This window comes from Tinamus guttatus, unplaced genomic scaffold (assembly GCF_059628265.1).
Source record: "Tinamus guttatus ecotype Peru unplaced genomic scaffold, ASM5962826v1 Tinamus_guttatus_pri_ptg000432l, whole genome shotgun sequence".
Classification (NCBI taxonomy): Eukaryota; Metazoa; Chordata; class Aves; order Tinamiformes; family Tinamidae; genus Tinamus; species Tinamus guttatus.
Genome location: NW_028288966.1, coordinates 485,352 through 509,578, shown reverse-complemented (window position 1 = coordinate 509,578; position 24,227 = coordinate 485,352). Strand labels below are relative to the sequence as shown.

The 24,227-nt window shown below is 42.0% G+C and overlaps 1 protein-coding gene across 1 annotated transcript; it reads left to right on the top strand.

Moving 5' to 3' along the window:
* The first annotated feature begins 3,651 nt into the window (after positions 1–3,651).
* On the top strand, positions 3,652–20,058 carry LOC104568554 (solute carrier organic anion transporter family member 4C1). Its single transcript, XM_088531754.1, is given in 10 exon segments — positions 3,652–3,727; positions 3,932–4,029; positions 4,341–4,413; positions 4,416–4,478; positions 6,863–7,058; positions 14,589–14,742; positions 15,648–15,835; positions 17,475–17,539; positions 18,530–18,667; positions 19,802–20,058. Coding segments are annotated over 10 exon segments (1,173 nt in total). The 3' UTR covers positions 19,924–20,058.
* The last annotated feature ends 4,169 nt before the right edge of the window (positions 20,059–24,227 follow it).

The window sequence follows — 24,227 nt, the reverse complement described above, 5'->3', positions numbered from 1 at the left end:
AAAGTCTTGCTGTTTCTGTCTCAGATACATGTCAAATTCCAGGAACAACCTCCACTAACTCTACCTGCAGTGCCAGCACAAAGTCTTCCCTCTCCAACTACCTCTATGTGTTCATCCTGGACCAGCTGTTGCTGGGGGTTGGAGGAATGCCGTTCTATACTTTGGGTACAGCTTTTATTGATGACAGTGTCCCAAAACACAAATCTTCCCTTTACATAAGTGAGTTTTTTTTGATCTGGTTATAATGCATTGCCTGTATAGATCATGAACTACAGCATCTTAAAATGTTTTTATGGAGTGACCTTGAGATTTAATCTTTCTTCATTGCTTGCTTGTGTGCATTAAGTAGTTCAGTAATACCAAACTGGCACAGAACCTGACAGCCTGCTGTATGTGTCCAGTCTTTTTAATAGCTATTTAACTGAGCACAGTGTGGACAGTTTGTGCACCTGACAACCTGCTGTTTCTTTGTGGCAGTAACCGAGCAGGAGAAACTAATTGGTTAGCGTAGCCTGTGAGCACATGACCGAATAAGCTGTTCTAGCAAAATGTGCTTTCTGCTGTCATAGGTATTGTGAAATGACTGCGTGTCAGCTCTGCAGCCACATCTTACTGTATCCTCCAAATATTTTATGTAGTTCACCTCTCGTGCCATGTTGTCTCTTCAGTGTAGGGACATTCCTGTGCAGTGCATCATATTATCTATGTAGCTCTCTAGTCATAGATAAATTTGGCGCTTAAGGAAGAAACATTGAAAATATTTCCTTAACTGAAGATAGGAGAATTACCTAGAAAGTTGGAGAATGGGGTTGTATTTCATTGTGGGCTAGTAAAAGCTATAGAGTATTAGTTCTTAGTTGTGGTCTTTAATCTCTTCAGTTGGTGTTCTGTGGTCTGTGTGCACTTCTGCTGCCTAATTTAATGCAGTCTGTGTTTTCTGTGGTGGTGAAATTTTTCAGCACTTACCCATTTTTGGTCTGTCCTGATAGAAGTGTGGTGTTTGTATTGATAACTTGCAGTAGGCAACTTGAGTATTATAGATTCTTGGCTTACTTCTCAGTTTTGGAGTCAATGTTTTAATTTAAGGCTTTGGTTCTGTCCCTGTTGCATACAGTTTTTGCTTAATAGATCCAGGCAAGCCCCTTGATACTAACAGAAACCAGTTTCTCATACTACATCTTTAACAATGACTGCTTTTATTTCTGCTGCTTATCTGCAGAGGTTCTTAAGCTTTTTCTGAGGCTAGTGAAATGGAGAAGGGCTACCTGCCTAATTAAGGGGATCAAGAAACAACATACAAACTTAGGAAAGTAGCGTTAACTTAAAACATAACAGACCAATTCAAAGAACTGATGCTACTACAGCTAGTACATCAACTCTGTTTATTTTCATTTCCTGGTACTTAGGTATTCCTTCCTGTTTTCTTTTTTTGCTATTTAAAGAGATTGAATATTTAGGAAGCAGGTACCCTGAAAATAATTCAGGCATCTTGATTCTTCAACCCAGAAATGTATAGAATGTACCTGTCTCATGGGTTACTTAGCTGTAGTTACTGTGAGTTGCAAACCTTTATCTGCAGAGACACTGCTCTTAGCCAGCCATAAACACCTGTCTGGTAGGGCAGAACAACTGTTGGGGGATGGAGTGAATCTTGTACTCAGGCAGAAGTAGTGAGTGGAGCAAAGAGGGCTTTTTCATAGGACTTGGCTACATCTTCCACTTTGTTTCTTCAAAATTTTGTCAACAGCTGCTAAGAGCCCTGGTGTGTATGTGATTTAGCCTTCCACAGAACTTCAAGTGTCAGATACTACTCCTTTCAACTTAAAGAAAATTCTGGCTTCTGATCTTGACTGATTTAAGCTCCAACTAAAATTAAATATTTAGCTTCTTGCACATTGCTTCCATGTACTGTTAACTGCTGATGCTCTTCAGGAGCTTTTCACAAAGTAGCTTATGAGTGTAGGCACAAGACGTGCTAAAGGCCTGCAAATAATGCAGAAAGATGCTGTCAGAGAGGTGTCTTTTAGTGTGTTAAACCTCTGAGAAAAGGCAGGTTTAATGAGCTGCAAGTTTACAAGTAAATTAGCACAAGTACAGACTTCTTTCTTCTGCACACTGTAGGCTAAATAATGACACTGAAGGAACAGGCTGAATTACAGAAGCCATTTTGTATTAAGTTTACTTATACTTTCAAAGCTTTATTTTAAAGAATTTGTATGGCAAAGCTTGACATAAGTATTTTTCCTTCTAGGAATTGGCTATGCCATGTCACTGCTGGGCCCTGCTGTTGGTTATGTCTTAGGAGGGCAGCTACTTAATATTTATATTGATATCCAGATTCCAGAAAGGCAAAACATTTAGCCTTTTTTTTTTTTCTCTATAATCTTTAAAGCCTTCAACTCCTCCCCTTGGGAGGAGGGGATCTAGCATTTCCTTGGGAAATAACTTTTTCTAAACTTGTTTAATTTGGTAACAAATTGCATTGCATGAACTTCTCGCAAGTAAGATGCTTCATATAGTGAATAATCTCTCCCCTGCAAGGTTTTCTTTTGTGTGAATAGTTCTAGCTTTTGAAGATATTAGTTATTTTAAAGCTGATTAACAAAAGGGGCTTCTGATTAATCACTCCTTTAGTTGCTAGAGTTTGTCTATTGATACAGTGTGGGAAATGTTTTCCTGAGGTGGGATATAAGCAGTAGGACCCAGCTTCTTTCTTGCCTGAGGAGAGTTTGCTAGAAAATCTATCAATCAGCTGAGTGACAGTTCACCCTTCAAAAGGTAGTATTATGAATTGTAACTATATCTTAAACCTACAACTTTGTGTATACTGTTCTTGCATTTTCTGTGTTTTAATGACTTGATCAATGCAGTAGCATTCCCCTGAAGTACTATGGGCTTTCCTGAAACTCATTGATTATGAAGATTTTTAAAAGCAGCTTTAAGTATTACAGTGCTACAGCTGCCTAAAATTAAGATCAGAGTAGCCTTCAAATCAGATTGAATTTAATAAATAATAGAATTAAATAAATAGAATGCATGCAGAAAATAAGGGAAAATAAATAGCAGTATCCGAAGGCTTTTAGGAGCAACTAGTGTAATGAAGCTTGCCAATGTCTCAAAATTGCTGCTTTTGAGTTCAGAACTGTTAAACCTAATTTTCCAAATTATCTTTTTAGTATAAAGCTGGATCACAATGACCCACGTTGGCTTGGGGCATGGTGGATAGCATTTCTTGCATGCTTTTTTGCAATTTGGCTTCTGATAATACCATTTTAATACTTTCCAAAGCACCTGCCAGGTAAATATTTAACAATAATGAAATACTTTGGAAGGGAGGGAGATTTGTTTATCTGTTTATTTGCTTGTGTGGGTTATGCAGTGCTGGACTGAGAATGATTGATTCCTCTCTGGTTCTGTTTCTCATTTTGCTATGTCTTTGACTGAATTTTGGAAAATGCCTACAGCTAAGCTCCTAGGGCTGTATTTAAGAATGCTTTCAATGTACTTTTTGCTTTTTTGTTCAGGTAGCTACTATCTAGGAATATCCTCAGAGGAGCATTTTAAGGAACCTATCCTGCTTGTTTGGAAGAGAAATAGAATACAGGGAGCAGTGAAACAAAAAACTGGGAAGAATGGGACGGTTATAAAAACATGGAACAGGCTTCAGACTTGTCAGAAATTCTTAAGATATTTCTGATAACATCTCACAGCTTCAAAAGGATGCATGGTATTCAGCCTAACTCCTCTCAAGAAGAAGAAGTTACTGATCTTTATATTGATCTATATCAATAAAATAATCAAAATTTACAATTTGAGCTTGTTTTCTGAAGAAGTCTTTATTGTGATATTACTCAATTTAAGTTTAAGAACGCTGTTCAATGTATCCATTGTCCAAAAATATTCCCTTCTGTAGGCACAGCAAAAATATAAGCTGAAAAAATCTCTGAGACCCATAATGATGGAAGCGAAGCACTTGTTAAAATCAAGAACATTGGAAAAAGCTTTAAAGACTTTCCTGTGGCTCTCATGGTAAAATAATCTGGAATTTTTAATTAAAAATTATATTTTTACTATTATGGATTTTTTTAGGTTTTACATGAGTATCTAGGAAGATAAGTTTTTCTTTTTATCATGCTGCGACCAAGAAGTTTACAGTGCTGCTGAAAATCTTTAATGCGTGCTGCTTTGTTTAGTTGATGCTTAAGATGGTTAAAGCAGGAAAAGCATGCTAATGACCTTCAACATAAAAGGGTCAGTCTGCTTTCAAATATAGTTGCTTCAGTTTATCTGGTTTTACAGTGAGATAATTTCCTGAGTGCTATGCTACTTTTTCACCGCAGATACTCTTGAAGAATCCTGTGCTCATGAGTCTAATAATAGCAAGCTCTTCAGAAGCTTTAATTGCCACAGGTTTGCCACACCCAAGTTCATAGAAAATCAGTTTGGACAGACATCAAGTTTTTCAGCAACTCTAGGAGGTAGTGTGTGTGGTGTTTTTTTTTTTATTTATTTTATTTTTTTTTTAATTTTACATTGTACGGACCACCTTATTATAGCTGAGTGATTAATTGGCTATCTTGTACTTCCTGTCCAAGACACTTCTGTGGAGGTATTTATATGAGAACTATAAAAACGCAGCTTTTAAAGCTGTTTTTACCCATCCTAAGAAAACTGGTGCACCAAGGGTGCAAATCTACTAGTTGTCTGTCAGTTCAGTGGACTTGGTACAAAAATTCAGAACTTCTGTGAGAATCTGAAGTAATTGTTTTTACCCTTTTTATTTTTGAGTAGCATTTAATTTTTCATAATTAAAGTCAGCTGAAGGCATGCTAAGCATTAGTCTTGAAGGGCAGCTGAAGAAAAAGCACTGCCTCTCCCAAGAAAGAGATTGAACTGGCCTTTTGCTTCAATCCCACTGTAATGCTTCAGTAGGTGAACATTTAATAACTTAACTGCCTAGCTGGGATATAGTCTGAAATGGCTGTGCATCTGCAGTTGGCTCCCTGTCACTTATCATATGTGCATATCAGATAAGAAATAGGTGGAACAAGGAGAGGTTGTGAGAAGCTGAGTATTGGAAAAACAAATCTGAAAATCTGATGGAGATGCTATACTAGATGGGAATACACAATTAATCCAATAACTTTTTTTGAAGAACAGCAACCAGATCAAGGTAGTTATGCCAACAGAGGCTTACAGTATGACAGACCTGGTACTTCTGAAGCATGTCTTGCTAAGTTACTTCTCAGCTCTAATATCTGCCTGCATGGCAGCACTAATTGAAGTGCTCTTATTCCAACAGACATGACGTGCTTGGAACATTCTGAATCACTTATTCCCCTGGCTAATAGTAGAAAACTAGTACTATTGCTATTCAAATAACATTGCCACAAACAAAACAAAACAAAAAGTACCCTGCAAGTTTTACACTGAAGTGCGTTGAAATCCATGGTCAATTTTTAAATGGTAATTTGCAATAAAGTAGAAAATTTTCTGCCCTGCCTCTCAGATTGTCTTCAGTTGTTTTAATTGGAATTGGAAATATTGGTAGTGTTAATCAAATTTGCAACTTGAAGGAAATGCCTGCAATAATGTTGAAAGCTGGCTAGTTGTAGTCTAATATTGAGTTAGCTAAACTAAGTATTTTCAGTAGCCTTGTTAGCTATTTCAACCAGTGTTGACTGCAGGTATCTGACAATTCTGTTGCTGTACCTGAACTGTCTCTAAAATGAATTGTTTCAGGATAGTGTAAGTTGCACTAATCACTTCTGGGCTGTTTTATATGCTAAACGTAGAAAAATATTCATTTATCCACCTAGTATCTTAATTTATTGTCTTTGCATTATTATGAACAGTATCAATGAGGGGAGGAAAAAAGGTTCGTCCGTCTCAGCAACTTGAACTATCTTTCCGGAGCTGCTTAAATGTATTTTGTGCTATATATTGTACAACAGGGCCACAAGGATGATCAGGGGCCTGGAACATCTGCCCTATGAGGAGAGGCTGAGGGAGCTGGGCCTGTTCAGCCTAGAGAAGAGAAGGCTGAGAGGGGATCTAATCAGTGTATATAAATACCTCAAGGGAGGGAGTGCAGAGGACGGTGATGGTCTCTTTTCAGTGGTGGCCACCGACAGAACTAGAGGAAATGGCCGGAAACTGAAGCATTAAAAGTTCCACAGGAACTTAAGGAAAAATTTCTTAACAGTGAGGGTGACAGAGCGCTGGAACAGGCTGCCCAGAGAGGTTGTGGAGTCTCCTTCTCTGGAGATCTTCAAAACCCGCTTGGACGCAGTCCTGTGCCACGTGATCTAGGTGACCCTGCGTGTGCAGGGGGATTGGACTAGATGATCTCTAGAGGTCCCTTCCAACCCTAAGCATTCTATGATTCTATGATTCTAACAGGAATTATGTTTTATAGGAAGATTGCAGCTTAAGTGTATAATACAGGCACCAGGTAAGCACATGAAAATATTGAGAAGAATTGAGGTAACATTTTGAAGCTTTATATAACAGCCTACTGGTGTTTGGAGATTCTTGCTAAGTATAGCAGTGTACAGTTTGCAAATTTAAAAAGTACCTTGTTTGTTGCTTTGAACTCTGGCTTTGGACACCTAAGTTGCGCCCTTAAGTTGTACTTCTGAAGAGACCAGAGATAATGTAAGGGTCAAACAAATCACTTCTTAGTGAAATGCCTAAATTACTCATGCTGACAGATTCAGGTAGGATGGTTTTAAAATGATATCACACGTAGTGCATCTAAAGATACAGGTAACTGCTATGATTTTCTTAAAATTGCACTCAAAATTGCTTCACTAATTGTCTTGCATTTGTGTGTAATTGCTGGTGTCTTGTTTTTCTCTAGGACTTGTATTAATTCCAGCAGCATCACTAGGCCAAATCATAAGTGACTTCTTGGTTTCCAAGTGCAAAATGGATTGCAAAAGCATAATCAAGTTTGTGATAGGCACTTGTTCAGTGGCACTGCTATTAAACACAGTGTTTTTATTTGCTAAATGTGGGAATGAACCATTCGCAGGTGTCTCTGAAACATATAATGGGTAAATATATTTTACTGCACCCTTGGGATTGGTGTTAATGTTTAAAATACATAAGCTATTTCACACAATACAAACTCTTTAAAAACTTATATCGCTTTACCTTGATGTATGAAAACTTGACTGTTTTATGGAACTCAGCCTCGTTCTTTGATTCTTCATATAACATAGTAATAGGAGAATGTCACCATGTGTAGCCTGTAAAATGTCCCGAGCAGGATCAGCCTGCTCAACAACAACTTCTGTAACCCTCTTGCTATGACAACTGTGATCTGACTAGGGCTAATTCTGTATATGTGCAAGAGTGGGGTCTCTTATGTCTTGTTAAATTACCCAGTGGTGGACAACCTGGGCAGATCGTTCATGGGGAGGGATCTGCCATCCACAGTGGTTTCATGAGAGAATCATTAGATGAGCTGTAATGGAAACTGCCTCCAAAGTGATTGCAGGCTTATCCCTAGAAAAGTCAAGGTGTTATAGTATCAGATTCTACTGCGTCTAGTATCAACTTACAGAAGGGAACCTTATTTTATCTGGGTAAAATGTCTAATATTTTAAAGCAAGATGCAGAAGATGAATGCAAAGAGTGTAGCTCAGGGACCCAAGGTGAAGAATGAAGTATGTGAAGTAAACCTAGCTTAGCAATACCATGATTCAAAATATTTTTGGCTGCTGTGTATAGGAAAGGCTTCTATAAACAATTTTTTTTTCCTTGATAACCCAAAAGAGCATGGTTTGCATTCCTAATGAGAATGTAATCTATGAATCATATGTGGGTCTCTGTACTAACTGCAATAGCAGAGTTTTAGAATGAATGGTCTTCCTGTTGCTGTGAACAAAACTTATCCTGGAAATCAGTATAACAAGGGAAGAACTTTCAGAAAAGTGATAGTAAGCATAAAGGAACATTTAACATGTTTCTGCAAGAATAAGTTTGAGTGGAGTCCTAGGACCAGTTTTCAAACTTAACATGAAATGTGTGTGATCAAGGAACCATCTCAGCAAGAGGGGCACATGTCTCTGCCAAAAGGCTGGCCAACCTGGTTAGGAGGGCTTTAAACTAGACGAGAAGGGGGAAAGGGGAGTGTCACACAGACACAGCGAACAGTACCACACAGCCAAGGTCAGATGGCTTCCAGCGGGAGTATGGTAGTGGGGAAGTGAGGATAGGAAATGATCACGGAGGGTCCTCTTTCACCCCTCCTGGGAAACCTGCAGGCTCAGTTACTTCCCTGAAATGCCTGTACACCAATGCACGAAGCATGGGGAATAAGCAGGACGAACTGGAGATCTGTGTGCGGTCCCAGCGTCATGATCTCATTGGAATCACAGAGATGTGGTAGGATGGCTCGCATGACTGGAGCGCTGCCATGGAAGGCTATGTGTTCTTTAGGAAGGACAGGCTGGGAAGGCGAGGTGGTGGAGTTGCTCTTTATGTGAGAGAGCAACTGGAATGCATGGAGCTCAACCTGGGGGTGGATGATGACGGAGTTGAGAGCTTGTGGGTAAGGATTAGAGGGCAGGCTAATGTGGGAGACACTGTGGTGGGTGTCTGCTACAGGCCACCTGACCAGGATGAGGAAGTTGATGAGGCCTTCCATAGTGAGCTGAATATTGCCTTACAGTCACAGGCCCTGGTTCTCATGGGGGACTTCAACTACCCCGACATCAACTGGAAGGACAACACAGCCGGGCACAAACAATCCTGGAGGTTCCTGTGGTGTGTTGATGATAACGTTTTGATGCAGGTTGTGGAGGAGCCTCGGCTGCAGTGACCCATGAGTTGGTGGAGTTCAGGATTAAACGAGGAGGAGGCAGGGCTGTAAGTAGCCTTGCAACCATGGACGTCAGGAGGGCCAACTTTAGCCTCTTCAGAGACCTCCTGGGAAGAATCCCATGGGCTAGAGCCCTAGAAGGAAGGGGGGCCCAAGAGAGCTGGTTAGTTTTCAAGCGGCACTTCCTCCACGCCTAGCAACAGTGCATCCCTGTGTGTAAGAAGTCAGGCAGAGGGGGCAGGAGACCTGCGTGGATGAGCAGGGAGCTTGTGGCAATGCTCAAGCAGAAGGAGGCGGTATATAGAATGTGGAAAAAAGGACAGGCCCCCTGGGAGAAATACAGGAACGTAGTCAGGGAATGCAGAGATGCGACAAGGAAAGTGAAGGCATTTTTGGAACGCAATCTGGCAAGGGACGTTAAAAATAACAAGGAAAATTTCTTCAAATATATTAACAGCAAAAGGAAGATCAGGGAAAACGTGGGTCCGCTGGTGAATGGAGTGAGTACCCTGGTTATGAAGAACACAGAAAAAGCAGAGTTGCTAAATGCCTTCTTTGCTTTGGTGTTTACCAAGGGCAGCCCTTTAGAGCCCCAGGCCCTAGAGACAAGAGAAGAAGCCTGGAGAGAGGAAGACTTGCCCTGAGTAGAGGAAGATTGGGTCAGAGAACACCTAAAGGAAACTCGATACCCACAAATCCATGGGCCCTGATGGGATGCACCCCAGAGTTCTGCGGGAGCTGGCAGATGTCATAGCTAAGCCGCTCTCCATCAGCTTTGAAAGATCCTGGAGAACGGGGGAGGTGCCAGAGGACTGGAAGAAAGCCAATGTCACGCCAGTCTTTAAAAAAGGCAAGAATCATAGAATCATAGAATCATAGAATGCTTAGGGTTGGAAGGGACCTCTAGAGATCATCTAGTCCAACCCCCCTGCATACGCAGGGACACCTAGAGCACGTGGCACAGGACTGCATCCAAGCGGGTTTTGAAGATCTCCAGAGAAGGAGACTCCACAACCTCTCTGGGCAGCCTGTTCCAGTGTTCTGTCACCCTCACTGTCAAGAAATTTTTCCTTAAGTTCCTATGGAATTTTTGGTGTTTCAGTTTCCGGCCATTTCCTCTAGTCCTATCAGTGGCCACCACTGAAAAGAGACCATCACCGTCCTCTGCACTCCCTCCCTTGAGGTATTTATATACACTGATTAGATCCCCTCTTAGCCTTCTCTTCTCTAGGCTGAACAGGCCCAGCTCCCTCAGCCTCTCGTCATAGGGCAGATGTTCCAGGCCCCTGATCATCCTCATAGCCCTGCGCTGGACTCTCTCCAGCAGCTCCACACCCCTCTTGTACTGTGGAGCCCAGAACTGGACACAATACTCCAGATGTGGCCTCACCAGGGCTGAGTAGAGGGGCAGGATCACCTCCCTCGACCTGCTGGAGACGCTCTTCTTAATGCACCCCAGGATCCCATTGGCCTTCTTGGCTACGAGGGCACACTGCTGCCTCATGGTCATCTTATCATCCACCATGACACCCAGGTCCTTCTCTGCAGAGCTGCTCTCCAGAAGATCAGTCGGAAGAAGGAGGACCCAGGCAACTACAGGCCAGTCAGCCTCACCTCCGTCCCCGGAAAAGTGATGGAACAGCTCATACTGGCTGTTGTCTCCAGGCACATGGAGGACAAGAAGGTGCTCAAGAGTAGTCAGCATTCATTCACCAAGGGGAAATCTTGCTTGACTAACCTAATAGCCTTCTATGATGGAATGACCGGCTGGATAGATGAGGGGAGAGCAGTGGATGTCGTCTATCTCGACTTCACCAAGGCTTTTGACACCGTCCCTCACAACATCCTCCTGGGCAAGCTCCAGAAGTATGGGATAGATGAGTGCATAGTGAGGTGGATTAGGAACTGGCTGGATGGCAGAGCTCAGAGGGTGGTGATCAGCGGTGCAGAGTCTAGTTGGAGGCCTGTAGTTAGCGGGGTCCCCCAGGGGTCAGTCCTCGGTCCAGTCCTGTTCAATTTATTCAACAATGACCTGAATGAAGGCACAGAGTCCTCCCTCAGTAAGTTTGCTGATGATACCAAACTGGGAGGAGTAGCTGATACCCCAGAGGGCTCCACTGCCATCCAGAGGGACCTGGACAGACTGGACAACTGGGCGGTGAAAAACCTCATGAAATTTAACAAGGCCAAGTGCAAGGTCCTGCACCTGGGGAAGAATAACCCCAGACACCAGTACAGTCTGGGGACCGATTTTCTGGAGAGCAGCTCTGCAGAGAAGGACCTGGGCATCGTGGTGGACGACAAGTTGACCATGAGGCAGCAGTGTGCTCTTGTGGCCAGGAAGGCCAATGGGATCCTGGGGTGCATTAAGAAGAGCATCTCCAGCAGGTCGAGGGAGGTGATCCTGCCCCTCTACTCAGCCCTAGTGAGGCCGCATCTGGAGTATTGTGTCCAGTTCTGGGCTCCACAGTACAAGAGGGATGTGGAGCTGCTGGAGAGAGTCCAGCGCAGGGCTACAAGGATGATCAGGGGCCTGGAACATCTGCCCTATGAGGAGAGGCTGAGGGAGCTGGGCCTGTTCAGCCTGGAGAAGAGAAGGCTGAGAGGGGATCTAATCAGTGTATACAAATACCTCAAGGGAGGCAGTGAGGAGGATGGTTCTGGCCTCTTTTCAGTGGTGGCCACTGACAGAACTAGAGGAAACAGCCACAAACTGAAATACCAAAAGTTCCACAGGAACTTAAGGAAAAATTTCTTGACAGTGAGGGTGACAGAACACTGGAACAGGCTGCCCAGAGAGGTTGTGGAGTCTCCTTCTCTGGAGATCTTCAAAACCCGCTTGGACGCAGTCCTGTGCCACGTGCTCTAGGTGACCCTGCGTGTGCAGGGGGGTTGGACTAGATGACCTCTAGAGGTCCCTTCCAACCTTAAGCATTCTATGATTCCAAGGCACCAACATAGGAATGGGGATGTATAAAATACACGGTCATGTCTGAAGGAATAAACTGCAAGATTATCATGTTTAATTTCTCAAACAGTTTTAAAAGGTGTCTATTTGTGATACTTAGAAGGAGGAAGAAGGGATGCTAACTCTGCTAGAACTGAGAAGTCTCAAGTGGTCAGTTACTCTGTCATGAACTGAGAGAGCCAGAGGCAGCTCCAATGGTTTGAGGGTTGGCCAAAGAGCCAGATGCTGTTGTGCAAAGTAACTCCAGTGGACTGGCACACAGGGACTCATAGCTGCCCCTTTTAAAAAAATAAATAAATTAAACTGAGTATGAGCAATGCACTGTGCAGCTGGGCAAATAACTTGTCAATATTTCATTCGGTCACAGTAATACTTGTCCAAAAGTATAATCTGTAAATTCTGCTCTAGTGAGTAGAAAGGCATTTGTACCTAATTGGTATGGGGGAGATTTCTGTACTTTGTATATATCATAGATGAAATAGCATGAAGTGTACCTTGAAAATTAAGATTTGGGGGTGGAGATAAAAGAAACAGTTTTCTAGCTTCTGCTACAAAGAAAATGTGAAGTGGGAATGCTTCTAGGAAAAATATTTATCCACTTAACAGCTATGGCTTCTTCTCTTGATATTTATCATGACTTAATCATCACTTAATCATTTATCATTTACTGACTTAATGAGAAGAACATCTAGCAATAGAGCGGGGGGAAAAGTGTGACCTGAAAGACTTATATCCGTTTTGGGAGTCTCATTAGGTAAATGCGAAAACATTGAAACCGATAATGTCAAGTTAACAGGACAGCAATTCAGAGGACTTGAAGGTGATAGTGCTTAGTTATCAGATTTCCAACTCTTAGCACCATTAGCTGTTGTATTTTAAGAAGATATATTCAATTTAAATTGGTCCAACACATGTGAATACATTATGGTGTGCCATATGCCACTCACTGCTTGTATCGAAGCCATTCATTGCATTGCCTAGTAAGCTCTGCTGCGAACATGCATGCCAGAAGCATCTGAGATGTGATACCTTACCAGGGTAAAAAGAATAGTTTCAGTGATGCCAGGAAGGTCAGGTAAAGCTTTAGCAGTAGAATAGAAATTTAATGATGTGATGTTTTCGCTGTGTGTGACATTGTTTACTGTAAGGCCGTATTGGACACTTTCCCTACAGCTGTGAAAATTGATACAAACATTGGTTTTAAGTTTATAGATACTTATTGAGCAAGAAAATCTGCATGTAACAATACCAAAGAGGTTATATAGAAAGATGAATATGAAACTAGCCTTAATTCTGTACCAGGTGCTCTGGTGATAAGAAGCTAAAGGTGCAAAAAGTACAGATGAACAGCTTTTTTTTTTTTTTCCCTCCCCCCTTAAGTGAACTTTTAAGTTAAGAACTCTGTATAACTTGAGTTATATAGCTGTAACTGTTCCAGTGTTGCTGATTTCTTATCCAGAGCAATATGGAATTAATCAGTCCTGGGGGAAATAAACAAGGCATTTTACACTCCGTATCAATTATGAGGAATTGTTCTAGTTCACTGTTATTTGTTGACATGTAGCTGACCTGATGCCAGACATGCATCAGAAGATTTGATGCAGTGCCACTTCTGAAATTGCTTTGCCTGAAGGAATAGGCAATTAAAATATGCAGTAAAATTCATAAGCGAATGAGAGAATAGCCGAGACTGGCTCTTGCTTATATTACTGAACAAATGAAGCACTAGGTTCTGAAAAAAATAAATTACAAGGATGCTTTGATAGTTGATTTGCAAGTCAATGCAGACTCTCTTTGAAGACTGAAGAGAGCCTTCATGGCAAGCGTTCTTTTTCTAAAAGATGAAAAATGGTAGGGAGGGTATAAAGCTCTTTGTATCTCATAGTCCCTCTGAGACTTTGGAGATTACATAGGTAAAAAGTAAAGTATATCTTAACTGTGCTTAGCGTGTTAATGCTCTAAACATAGGATGCTATGGATAGGGTTTATGATAATCTGTTAATCACTTCAAATAAGTCTTTTTGATGAATCCTTTGTTCAATTCCTAGCTAAATGATTTCCACTGTCAGTACTGGTGACCACCTTAAATTCCTTGGAAGAAACCTAGGTGATCCATCTGGCACTATTATGTCTTATACTGGAACTAAAATACCAACCTCAGTCGTAGTATCTAAAAGTTAAACTCTTATCTTGATTAGTGTTCTCATCAGATGAGACAAATCTTTAAGGCTTTTTTTGGCTGAGATAAGACTTTCTCACAGCACCCTGCAGTTAGTGGGCACAGCCTTCTTGGTGTTGGAACAGTCCAGGTGTCTGCCTAGCAGGATTTTAAAGAAGTAGAAACACAATGAATTTACAGTTGGACTTGAATCTAAAACAAAAAATGACTTTATGATCAAAGTAGACATTACCAGATGCGCACTATTTTAAATCTTGTTATTTTTTAGGTAAAAATGAGAGTTGTAATAATTAAAGTGTGTATGTGTGTGGGATGGAGGAGAGATACAAGAGAACTGGGATGGGATGGAATGTGGAATTTCCTTCCTCTCTTAATTGGAATGGAAATTGGAGATATCTATGGGAGTCACGATAGAGTAAAGATAACAAGGCCCAAAATAGATGGAATTCCCCCTCTAGATTTGTAGCTACTAGGATCATAGCTTTATTTTTAAACACGAAAGTGAATTAATCACATGAACTAAATACCTCGAGATTTGTGAACCTATAAATTCTGCATTACTTATTTGCATGCCTACTGTTTTTAAACTACTGTTAACCTTTATCTTTCAGGACAGGCATGTTACATAACCTAACAGCACCCTGCAATGCTGACTGCAGATGCTTGCACTCCATGTATTACCCAGTCTGTGGCAGAGATGAGGTCCAGTATTTTTCTCCCTGTTTTGCAGGATGTACTGCACACTTTTCCAACAGCAACAAAAAGGTATCTTATCATATATGTTTCACTGAAGGTAGATGATACTGTTTGAGATTCATGCAGTATAAATGCAAATAAATGGAAAATGCTGTTTCCCTAGACAGCAAACCACAATATTTCTTAATCTGTGTGGTTGCTACTGCAGGAAAACTTAATGTCAACTTTGAAGCAGACATCTGTCAATAGAATGAGTGTTGATATGTTTTTTAGGTGTTCAGTTTCTTGTTGCAAATGTGCTTATCTCTACTAGCACAAGAAGCCCCTGACCAAGGGTATGGAAGGAGTGCAGGGAAGAAAAGATTGAACTGTGGGTAGTGAAGTGAGATTTACTGTGTTTCAGTCTGGGCCCACTGTCTCTTGTCCTGTCAGTGGCCAGGACGAGAGAAGAGAGAAAGTCTGAGAAGGGTCTGGCCCCATCCTCCTCACAGCCTTCCATCAGATATTAATGAACATTGATAAGATATAAGCAAGATAACAGGTATTATTCAGAGTAACATGTGAGAAGCTAGCTACTCCCTTCTGTGGATATCTTAATTTCATTGATTTCTTCTTTTGTAATAAACACAGATGGATTTAAATAAAGAAGGTAAAACTTTGTTTGTGAAGGATTCCTTTTCAGATTTCTCATGCTTGTACCTCAAAACTTGTTGCCCACAAAATGGCAGGCATACACCATCTTTCTTTTTAAGTTACGAACATAATTATTGCTCAAATAAACTGGATTAGCCTAGTTCTCCTGAACCACTTACAAAATATATAAGGGTTGCAGTGTCATGTGATCCAAATGTGATGCATTTTCCATACTATTGTTATTTGTTCTTGTGCCCAGTGGGATACAGGACTCCTCAACATCTATTGCCTTAGTTTTAGTCAGTGTCATAGAGAGCTGACATTTGCTTTCTGATTTACAGACTTTCTACAACTGTTCCTATATTGGGAAACTAGAAAAAGAAAATAATTCAGAGGACTTTCTGTATGAAGCTATCCCTGGGAAATCTCCAGTACAATGCAAACTTTTGCCTTTATTTCTGACATTCTTCTTCTTTGCTGTTGTATTTACCTTTATGGCTGTTACTCCAACAACTGTGGCCATTCTCAGGTATGTCTTTTAGACTGAAAAGTAGGTAACATGAATTTCTAAGAAAACTCCTATTGGTAAAATCTTCATTCTTTTTCCTATAGAGTATAGACTCAAATCAGTGTGCAATGAATTTTGTGTTTTAGTACTTTATGTAGTAAGCTGTCAGTGCTTGACAAAGAGAACTGTCTCTCTATCCTTATTTTTGATTAGTAGATTGTGGAGGCATAGTACCTTGTCAGTAGATAATAGATGCCTTGTTAGTAGATAGTTAATCGCAAGAATGCCTTAGCAGTGCACGGTTGATGGGCTGACCCGCAAGGACTAATGTCTTATCAGCAAAGAACAAAGCAGGAAAAGGAGGAGGACTACAACCACATGTGGAATGTCTTGTCAGCAGATGAGGAACAAAGCAAGGAGAAGAAGATAACCACAACTGCACGGCTGGCAGGATGCTGATTGATTGTAATTTTAGCAACACTTGGTTAAAAGAGTATAAAAGGAGTTGGTTTGAGAATAAAGTTGTCTCACTCTGCATCCCAGACTGAGTCCGTTCTTTCGCAAGGTGCAACAGTAGATGTTCTTCATATTCATTTGCTCTTCTCTAGTGAAAAGAGAGAAAAGAATAAATGTACCATGTGTTTGGTTGAATAAAACTTTGTTATACTGTTTATGGTATTGGGTCAAGACTTGAAATTGCACAAATTAAAATAAAAATGGTCCTCTCTGTACTTAGAGGAAGAATTATCTGCAATTGATCATCTTGTCCTTGGATTCCTGTCTCAAACTCAGATTGAGTCCTGAATTTAGAAATTGAAGACTGTCACAATCTCTATTGCCTTACATATGATACTAAGGCTGTAAAACTGGAATTCTGCGGTAGCTCTTAATATAAAATGTGGTGACATATATGTGCCTGTTAAGGAGTGATTTGAGAGGTTTTACACCAAAAGTGGTTTTTACACCAAAGCTGGATACATTTTGGTATTAATTGGTCTGTTTGAAAATTTGCTTTCACTTTAAATCAAGACCTGACTTGCACCTCTGATACCTGTTAAGTAGAAGAATAAAGTGGTTATGATGTACAGACTTAGAAATACTGTGCATTTATGTTTTAAGAATGTTTTTTTTTTTAAGATCCTATTTTTCCAGCCTTTTAGGCTGGCAAGGTGGAGAGATACTGTAACCTTGTTAGTTGTAGTACCCTCCAGTTCAGGGTTGGTGTAAATAGGCATTTAACAGCTTGCCATGCTAGTCTGGGGGCAGGATAATGTGAAGTGTTGCCATGTGCTCCAAACACAGAGCTGGCAGTTGTAGTGAATTTTAAGTAATAGCACTTGGAGTTTTGGAAGCTTCCTGCACTTCAACTAAAATGGTGAAACAGTTTCTATGGGGAAGGTAATAGCACAGTTTGAATATTCAAGAACTCATTTAAATGGCTAAATGTGAAGAAAGTATCACATTCTAATATCTTTTTAGTAAGCTTCTATTTTATGCCATTTTAATTTCTAAGATTAATTTCTGGATTTCTAAGATCTTCAATCAACAAGTTAAAAGCATATATTAAGAGAAAGCATATTTATTTAGGATCAAAACTCCTCCAAGTTCCTCAAGCCCAAACTTGGTAAATAAGGCCTTAGACTCTGAATCTCTTTTCCAGGTATGTGCCAGATAAACAGTGCTCATTTGCCCTTGGAGTCCAGTCAGTATTTCTATGCCTGCTGGGTATGACTTCCTTTTGAAATACCTGTCTCTTACCTACTTTCCTGATGTTTTTTCCAACTTTAAAAGTGATGCTTTAAGACTCGTTAAAAGGCAGGTGCCATCTCTGGTTTAGTACTTGGACTCCACTGTGGAGCAGAGGGCAGGCCTTGGTGCCCAGTGACTGCACCTGAAGAAGGCAGTGCCTAGCAGCATTGCTGCCAACAAGTCAGATAAGCTTTATCAACGCCCAGCCTGACTTCTTCCCTCTCCACAGAATCTAGATAGCACACAGGATCCTAGGTAGAAGAGCTGCAGTGAAGATATAGCTGCTTGTTAGTGTAAGATCAACTTAAGCCTTAAGTAGGGTGGGTAAACATGCTGTGTGTACCTAGGGTGTTTGCAGTAACATGGGCTATACTTGCAAAGCACAGATGTTTTGCATCTAAAGAATTGCGAGAGATCATGTAAATCCACTGAATTCTAAAAAGGAATAACTTCAATACTTGTTCCACATTCTCCCCCCCCCCAAGCTTGTATATGTTTGATGGAAAAATAATATAAAACTGAATATAGTATCTTCCTTTTCATTTGCAACTGTTTGGTATATTTTATCTGAAGAAAGGGCCTTTTTCTTTGGTTAGAATTCTACTTCCTTGATTATTTCTGCCTCTACCCAACAAAGGTTTTACTCATACTTTTATCTTCCTGTGAAAGCTTAGGAAGTTGCGAGAAGCTCAGCCTTCTGAAGAAAGCTTTTACTTAAAAAAAAGAAAAAAAAAAGTCAATTACTGTATGCATGCTACCTATTAGTTGAGATCAATGGAAGAGGCATAGTTGCTATGCAATGTGAACCATATGACTTTGGCTAAAATGTTTACAGGGTATGGATCTCATATTCCCCACCACTTTGGAGTTTCACTGTCTCCATTCACATCAAATAAATAAGACTAATTCCAGGGACTTCAAATGTTCTATCATGTCACTTTTTTTTTCTTTTTTTCTCTTTTTTAGGTACTATTCCTGGACCAATATTGTTTGGTGTGGCAATAGACAACAGTTGTTCTCTATGGGATATTAATGAATGTAAAACTAAAGGAGCCTGTTGGGTTTATGATAATGAAAGAATGGCCTATCTGCTGATGGGTATAAGTAAGTGACTCTTCTACATATGAATTATGTGTGCAAGATAATAGATTATAATGTTCTTGACTGTTAGATGGGAACAAGGCTATTTTAGAATGGCACCTTTAAACTTTTATAAGCTTTCTTAACAGCAGTGTTAAAGTAAAAATAAAAAAAAATATCAATGGGGATGTCTTAAAATATCAAAAAGCAAAACATCGGAAAAGGAGAAAGACCCCACCAAGATGTTATTAAAAATGGATAATGGAAGATTATTGTGTGACATAAGATTTTGAAGTAGTTTTGCTCTTCAGTCTCCTCACATTATTCTCTGAACTGTACAGAATTGGCAGACATCTCAGTCTAATTTCTCTTGGCTTGTCAGCAACTTAGGGTCTGAGGCCTTTTCTCACTCTTGTCACGCATCTTTTTTTTTTTTTTAATCTTAATATAAAGGTTTGAAGATATCTCTAAACGCTGGTCAAAATCTTCTCAGCTTGTGTAGCAATTTCCTTTAGGTGTGTGTGCATGGGTAGTGTGTGCATGAGTATTTTGGGAGTAAGTTTGCATGTGTGATAGTTGCAGTTGTCCTGTTTTGTGATAGTCATCGCACTCAAACTGCCTAAACTGAACTGCTAATAGCTAATATTCAAACTCGAAAAAGCAGAGCAAACAACTTGAGGTTTCAGTATCTTTCAGGCATATTTCAGTGACTGAAGACAACCCCTCCTAATCTGTCTTTGCACAAACACCACCTGGTATCAGTGAAGTGCTAAAGGGCTTTTTTTTAAGGTAGCTGAGGGCTGAATACTTAACAGGTTTGTACTTGGGGAGCTGCAGTGTGTGGGGCAAGAATGTTGAAAAGGCAAATAATAGTAATGAAACAAGAAGTAAGGGAGCTGTTTACTTCAGGCTGCCATGGGGGACAGAAATAGAGGCTGAAGGAATGGAAATAGCTGCTGCAAGCAAGAACCAGCAGGCAACTGTAAGACTTTTTTAAACCTACTCTCTGTAGTTTATCCAAAGTTCCCTGAAGTTGATCACATCCAATTAAAGTCTTTCAGTGTAGCCTGCTATGTGAAGTTTTACAAGTAACAAATACTCTTTGCTGTTGAAGGTGATTTTCAGCAAGAGCTGTCCTGTTGTTTCTTTTGCTTCCAGGTGCTATTTGTAAAATCATCACGATCGTCTTTGTTATCATGACAGTCAGCTTGTATAAGCCTCCACCAGCAAGTTCAGCCCTGTCACAGGATTCAGAAATGCTATCTGCTGTGTGCACATAATCCTGAGCAAAGTGGGACTTTCAAAAAAAGCCCATAGGAATAAATTCTGTTAAAACATTTGCACCAAAATTACTGTACAATATTACCCACATATAAAAGAGCAATATATAAATCTTGAGCAATTTAAAATATTTGTGAATTTGTAGTGTTCACTAATTTCCGAGCATGATTTTAGGTGTTCTACTAGTTCTTTTCAAAGAACTGGTGCATTTTCCGGGTGGCTGACTGCAAATTTAAACACCTAATTTAAGTGAAACAAGATGGAATAGTCTGATTAGAAAGGAAGAAAGATGAGCTGAACCGAACTGACTGCAAGGCAAGCTTCTGCTGCTTATAAGTAATATGTGAGACTAGTAGCAGAAAATGTGTAACTGGATCCATCCAAGGGAACTGTCAGTGAGGATTTTAATGTGCACATTATCTGGACTAGTACCAGAGATGCAAATTTTGACTGTAGATACACTTGGGACTGTGCAAATATGGATATGTGTTAAATATTTTTACATGCCATCTTAATGGCACAAACTGTTCACTTTTTAGTATTTGTAGAAAAATGTAAATAGTTATTACAGACCAGCCAGACTTATAACAATAAAATGCTTGTTAATTAAAGTACCTTATTTTCTATCTGGGATGTATAGAGCAAGTTGCTGTCAAGCTTTTTTCTTCAGGCATTGTTAACATTTTTCTATGAGATTTGAAAATAAAAGCTATTTTCTTACAACTTCTGTGCAGGCTAGGTTATTTCTAGGTTGTGGCTGAGCTTCCAGCCTTCTTCACTCAAACAAAATGCTGGAAAAGCAAGGAATAGGTGTGCAATCACCAGCAACAGGCCAACTTAGTTTTTGTTGGACCTTCCGAACAGGCGAGAAGCAGAACCAACCACACGTCCTCACTGTGTGCAGCTTCTTGCCTGCTGAGGCAGAGGAGGGGAAGGGCTGTAACAGCTTTGGCTTTCTGTGTTTAGATCAAAGTCTAAAGATAACAATTTCCTGATAGATGTGCCCAGGGCAAGATGGGTAACTTGCCCTACAAAAAATAAATACTGACCTCCCATCAAACCTGGGAATGGAGCTTAAAACTGAGCTCAGTTCCTGGCTCTAACAGTTTGCGAGTGTGCGGAAAATCTCGCTGTCAAGAACTGAATGTCCAAAAGGAGACAGAGGAGTCCTAAAACTTTATTCGAATAAAGGGAGAGTCCACAGGACATATCCCTGTGGGGTCTCTCAAATTGCTGGGGGACGCAGCCCCCCTTTTATCCTAATTTCCTGACCGAGGGACGCCCTCTCCTTTTCCCCATTGGCCAAGGTACTCAGAAGTTACAGCCTTCCCGGCCCGCCTACACCGAACTCCGGCCTCCCGCCATCTGTTCTCACCTGAGCTCACCAACTCCTTTGTCCCCCTTGCTGAAGAATGTGGGGCAATTGCCCTATTTCCCTCCTTTGTAAAGGCCCCCATCTCCTTGCAGATGGCTCTTTTTGTCCCGCTCGGCTCATGGCTCCACTCAGTCTCCCCTCCCTTTGTCCTGCTCTTCAGCCAAACTGTGGAGAAACCCCCTTATTGATGAATACAGAAACTTGAGAATTCCGCTCAATCCCTCCTCTTTTTCTTTTCTTTCCTTTTTTTTTTTTTTTTTTTTTTCTCCCTCCTTTGGACAATATTTGTTTTTACAAACTAGCTTATTAACTAACAACCTGCGTTCAGTATGTCTAGTACCCATGACAGTACCCATGACAGTTTCTCCTCTACTCTATTCTGCCAATGAGGGGAATGGACTCAAGGAGGAGAAGGCGGATATGGCAGCTTAACAACTGGCTGCGCCGCTGGGCTTGGCAACAGGGTTTTGGCTTCTATGACCATGGGACTCTGTTTTATGACCACCAGCTAGTGGGGAATGATGGGACCCATCTTAGCAAGAGGGGCACACGTCTCTTTGCCAAAAGGCTGGCCAACCTGGTTAGGAGGGCTTTAAACTAGGCAAGAAGGGGGAAGGGGAGTGGCACACTGACACGGCAAGCAGTACCGCACAGCCCAGGTCAGATGGCGTCCAGTGGGAGTATGCTAGTGGGGAAGTGAGGATAGGAAATGATCACGGAGGGTCCGCTTTCACCCCTCCTGGGAAACCTGTGGCCTCTGTTGCTTCCCTGAAATGCCTGTATAGCAATGCGCGAAGCATGGGGAATAAGCAGGATGAACTGGAGATCTGTGTGCGGTCCCAGTGTCACGATCTCATTGGAATCACAGAGACGTGGTGGGATAGCTCGCACGACTGGAGCGCTGCCATGGAAGGCTATGTGCTCTTTAGGAAGGACAGGCTGGGAAGGCGAGGTGGTGGAGTTGCTCTTTATGTGAGAGAGCAACTGGAATGCATGGAGGTCAACCTGGGAGTGGAGGATGAGCGAGTTGAGAGCTTGTGGGTAAGGATTAGAGGGCAGGCTAATGTGGGAGACACTGTGGTGGGTGTCTGCTACAGGCCACCTGACCAAGACGAGGAGGTTGATGAGGCCTTCTATAGGCAGCTGGATATTGCCTCACAGTCACAGGCCCTGGTTCTCATGGGGGACTTCAACTACCCCGACATCAACTGGGAGGACAACACAGCCAGGCATAAGCAGTCCTGGAGGTTCCTGCAGAGCGTCAACGATAACTTTTTGACGCAGGTTGTAGAGAAGCCGATGAGGAGAGGTGGGCTACTGGACCTCGTGCTATCAAATAGGGAGGGCCTAGTAGGAGATGTTAAGGTGGGGGGTAGCCTCGGCTGCAGTGACCATGAGTTGGTGGAGTTCAGGATTCAACGAGGAGGAGGCAGGGCTGTAAGTAGCCTTGCGACGATGGACTTCAGGAGGGCCAACTTTAGCCTCTTCAGAGACCTCCTCGGTCGAATCCCATGGGCTAGTGCTCTAGAAGGCAGGGGGGCCCAAGAGAGCTGGTTAGTTTTCAAGCAGCACTTCCTCCACGCCCAGCAGCAGTGCATCGCTCTGTGTAGGAAGGTAGGCAGAGGGGTCAGGCGGCCTGCGTGCATGAGCCGGGAGCTTGTGGCAATGCTCAAGCAGAAGGCAGCGGTATACAGAATGTGGAAAAAAGGACAGGTCCCATGGGAGAAATACAGGAACGTAGTCAGGGAATGCAGAGATGCGAGAAGGAAAGCTAAGGCACGTCTGTAAGGCAAGCTGGCAAGGGACGTTAAAAATAACAAAAAAAAAATCTTCAAATACATTAACAGCAAAAGGAAGATCAGGGAAAACGTGGGTCCGCTGGCGGACGGGATGGGCACCCTGGTTACAAATAACACAGAAAAAGCAGAGTTGCTGAATGCCTTCTTTGCTTTGGTGTTTACCAAGGGCAGCCCTTTAGAGCCCCAGGCCCTAGAGACAAGAGAAGAAGCGGGTGGAGAGGAAGACTTGCCCTGGGTAGAGGAAGATTGGGTCAGAGAGCACCTAAGGAACCTCGATACCCACAGATCCATGGGCCCTGATGGGATGCACCCCAGAGTGCTGCGTGAGCTGGCAGATGCCATAGCTAAGCCGCTCTCCATCATCTTTGAAAGATCCTGGAGAACGGGGGAGGTGCCGGAAGACTGGAAGAAGGCCAATGTCACGCCAGTCTTCAAAAAAGGCAAGAAGGAGGACCCAGGCAACTACAGGCCAGTCAGCCACACCTCCGTCCCCGGAAAAGTGATGGAACGGCTCATGCTGGCCGTTGTCTCCAAGCACATGGAGGACAAGAAGGTGCTCAAGAGTAGTCAGCATGGATTCACCAAGGGGAAATCTTGCCTGACTAACCTGATAGCCTTCTATGATGAAATGACTGGCTGGATAGACGAGGGGAGAGCGGTGGATGTCGTCTATCTCGACTTCACCAAGGCTTTTGACACCGTCCCTCACAACATCCTCCTGGGCAAGCTCCGGAAGTGTGGGATAGATGAGTGGACAGTGAGGTGGATTAGGAACTGGCTGGATGGCAGGGCCCAGAGAGTGGTGATCAGTGGTGCAGAGTCTAGTTGGAGGCCTGTAGCTAGCGGGGTCCCCCAGGGGTCAGTCCTTGGTCCAGTCCTGTTCAATTTATTCATCAATGACCTGGATGAAGGCACAGAGTGCTCCCTCAGCAAGTTTGCTGATGACACGAAACTGGGAGGAGTATCCGATACCCCAGAGGGCTGCGCTGCCATTCAGAGGGACCTGGACAGACTGGACAACTGGGCGGTGAAAAACCTCATGCAATTCAACAAGGCCAAGTGCAAGGTCCTGCACCTGGGGAGGAATAACCCCAGACACCAGTACAGGCTGGGGACCGACCTTCTGGAG